Source organism: Impatiens glandulifera, chromosome 2 (genome assembly GCF_907164915.1).
Source record: "Impatiens glandulifera chromosome 2, dImpGla2.1, whole genome shotgun sequence".
Taxonomy (NCBI): domain Eukaryota; kingdom Viridiplantae; phylum Streptophyta; class Magnoliopsida; order Ericales; family Balsaminaceae; genus Impatiens; species Impatiens glandulifera.
The window spans coordinates 7,268,487-7,271,328 of NC_061863.1; the positions used below are offsets into that span (position 1 = coordinate 7,268,487).

Below are 2,842 nucleotides of genomic sequence, written 5' to 3' on the forward strand. Positions count from 1 at the left end.
GTGGGTATTACAATATTAGTAGTAGTATATTTCTTAAAAAAATGAAATAAGAAAATTTTATTTTCTAAATATTAATCATTTTAATTGGGTAGTTATTTTCTTGATGTAACTTAAACATTAACTCAAAGGGAAGTATGGAGTTCTCAAAATCAAATGGATTTGATACTCGAATAGAAAATTAACAACTACCAACCATTTTTTAAATAATTGAATTGAACTAAATAGTTGTTTAGTGTCGGTCAAATCATTAAATCAACATACTCATAATTATAATAATAATATATATATAAATAAATGCATTATTCAAACTCAAGAAAAAAAAATAATATCTAAAGAATATTATAATAGTTCATATATTCACCATAACTGTTTCAACTTAAGATATTGTGGGTGGAAATCAAACTTTATATTATAATTTTGTCCACAAAAATTGGTAAGTTAAGCTATTTCAGTGGATTAATAATTTTTTTAAAAATATAAATATTAAAGTTTTTAAGCTAAACCATTTATATACAATTTATTATATGACTTGTTTGAAACCCAATATCCTAAACTGGATAAAACCAATTTTAAATTTATTTAAAAACTTTACTATTTTTTATAATACTTAATTCGAATATTAATTTAAATAAAATAATATTTTATAATATATATATATTAATTATATATATTAACAAATTTAATAATTTTTTTTTGTCTAAATTTAGTTTCACCCTTTCTCAAAATTTATCATTATTCTTATTTTATAAATCAAATGTTATATATACATGTATTATTTTTAATAATAATTATTAATGAGGGAATAAAATAATTCAACTGACCAAATCAGATTGACTAATAAACCAAATTGCACTGTTAAGTGCATTTTGGTGTAAAAATCGAACAAAATCGCTTACTTACACCTTCACATTTTTCTTTGTGAAATCAAACAAGACCTAAAATTTAGGTGGGCGGCAAGTGCATGATTGACATAATTGGAGTTGTAATGTACAAATATTTCTTCATTCTTCTTTTTATTTTATATTTATTTTATTTTATTTTATTAAATATACAAATATTAATTCTATTTAAAACCCCAACTCTATTTTCACTCTCACTTATCCATCTCTCCCTTAAATTATAATAATATGGTTGATTTGGGTTTAAGCCTGAGTTTCAACCCAACTCAGATTAATTCTCCGACACAGTCCATCGCCGGCGCCGGCGTTACACCACCGGAATCCATCAATACCCACAAATCTCCATCCGCCGGAGATGGCCGCAACGGCGAGCGAATCTATTCTCGAGGAATCAGCGATGAAGAAGATTACGAAAGTTCTAGAAAAAAACTTCGTCTCACCAAGGACCAATCTAACATTCTAGAAGAAACATTCAAAGAACACAACACACTTAGTCCGGTAAGTTATTATTTTTTATTTATTTAAATATTTGATAAAAAAAAAAACAATTTTTTTATTTGTCTGAAATTTACAGAAACAAAAACAGAGTCTTGCAAAGCGTCTCCGGTTAACACCTCGTCAAGTAGAAGTCTGGTTTCAGAATAGGAGAGCAAGGTTAATATTACACAATTAATTTACCATTATACCCTGCCGGAATTGTTTAATTTACTTGAAATTGGTAAAACAGGACAAAGCTAAAGCAGACGGAGATTGATTTTGAGTTTCTAAAGAGAAGCTGTGAGACTTTAACGGAGGAGAATCGGCGGCTGCAAAAAGAAATCCAAGAATTAAAAGCTCTTAAATTAACAAACGGTTTATACATGCAAATGAAAATCACTTCTCCGGCGACCACTCCGGCCACCATTCTCAACATGTGCCCTTCCTGCGAAAGGGTCACCGTTGCAATTCCCTCTCCGGCACCGGCACCGGCACCGGCACAGGCTGCATCGCTGATAAATATATGGGGGAGACCGTTAGGAGGGTTATGTAATGGATTGTGATATGATTACTAGTTTGAGGGTAAAATTGGAGAAGAGAAATGTACACTTTAGTTGATCATTGTATTGGATAAGGAAAGAAGTAGTATGAGATTAGAAAGTGGTTGGAAACAAATTAATTAGTATAAGTAAGGATTAAGGAGGGGTTTAAGTTTAAGGTATGGTGGTTGAATTGAATTAGGATTTGGTGGGTCAAAATTTGTTTTTGTTAATTAATGACTATTTTGACTTTGTAAGGTATAAGTTTATTCATTTTTAATACTCTATAAATTAGTCTTGATTTATCTAAGCTCCTACAAGAGTTTAATTATTATTACAAAAGAAATGAACATGTGAAACCATTTTATTAACAGCCAAGTTTGGACTCATAAATAGATAATTTTTTAAATTCAGAGTTGATTGTGTGAAGAAAGTTAATACAAACTGTTCCAATTTTAACTTTAAATGTTCTTAATAACTAAAATATTTAATTATTTTTTTTTTTTAAGACAAAACTCACCCAAATAAAATATATTAAAATTTTGTTATCTTTACAATAACTTAATGATATAGACTTCATAGAAAGAATTTAATCATTATACACATGAAAAATCTACTAGTATCAATATGTCATCCCCTTTTATCGACCCTTCACAGTGACAATAAGAGTTAAATATCTTCGGCATTAATGGATGGTTAATTGATTAAGTATATTTGCGTACTACATGTTTAATCCGCGAGAATTGTCGCACTCCAAAAGAGAAGCGGAATCCAACGTCTACAAAAAAAAAAAAAGTATCAATCAATAAAAATTACTTCCTAATAAAAATTACTTCCTAGACAAGGTCATATCCTAGGCTTAGAGCTAAGCTAGAGCAAGAGAGTAAAATTAACGTGTTCTATTAAATCATCTTAAGTTTTAAAAAT

The 2,842-nt window shown here is 28.7% G+C and overlaps 1 protein-coding gene across 1 annotated transcript; it reads left to right on the plus strand.

Annotated features, from left to right (window-relative positions):
* The first annotated feature begins 1,113 nt into the window (after positions 1–1,113).
* Positions 1,114–2,176, plus strand: LOC124927489 (homeobox-leucine zipper protein HAT4-like). The gene is made up of 3 exons (XM_047467905.1): positions 1,114–1,397; positions 1,474–1,553; positions 1,627–2,176. The coding sequence occupies exons 1-3, from the start codon at positions 1,128–1,130 to the stop codon at positions 1,937–1,939; spliced, it is 663 nt and encodes a 220-aa protein (XP_047323861.1). The 5' UTR covers positions 1,114–1,127; the 3' UTR covers positions 1,940–2,176.
* The last annotated feature ends 666 nt before the right edge of the window (positions 2,177–2,842 follow it).

Coding starts and splice junctions, on each gene's coding strand:
- LOC124927489 (XM_047467905.1), top strand. CDS start 1,128: ATGGTTGATTTGGGTTTAAGCCTGAGTTTCAACCCAACTCAGATTAAT. Junction 1,398..1,473: donor AACACAACACACTTAGTCCG/GTAAGTTATTAT, acceptor TGAAATTTACAG/AAACAAAAACAGAGTCTTGC. Junction 1,554..1,626: donor TTTCAGAATAGGAGAGCAAG/GTTAATATTACA, acceptor TTGGTAAAACAG/GACAAAGCTAAAGCAGACGG.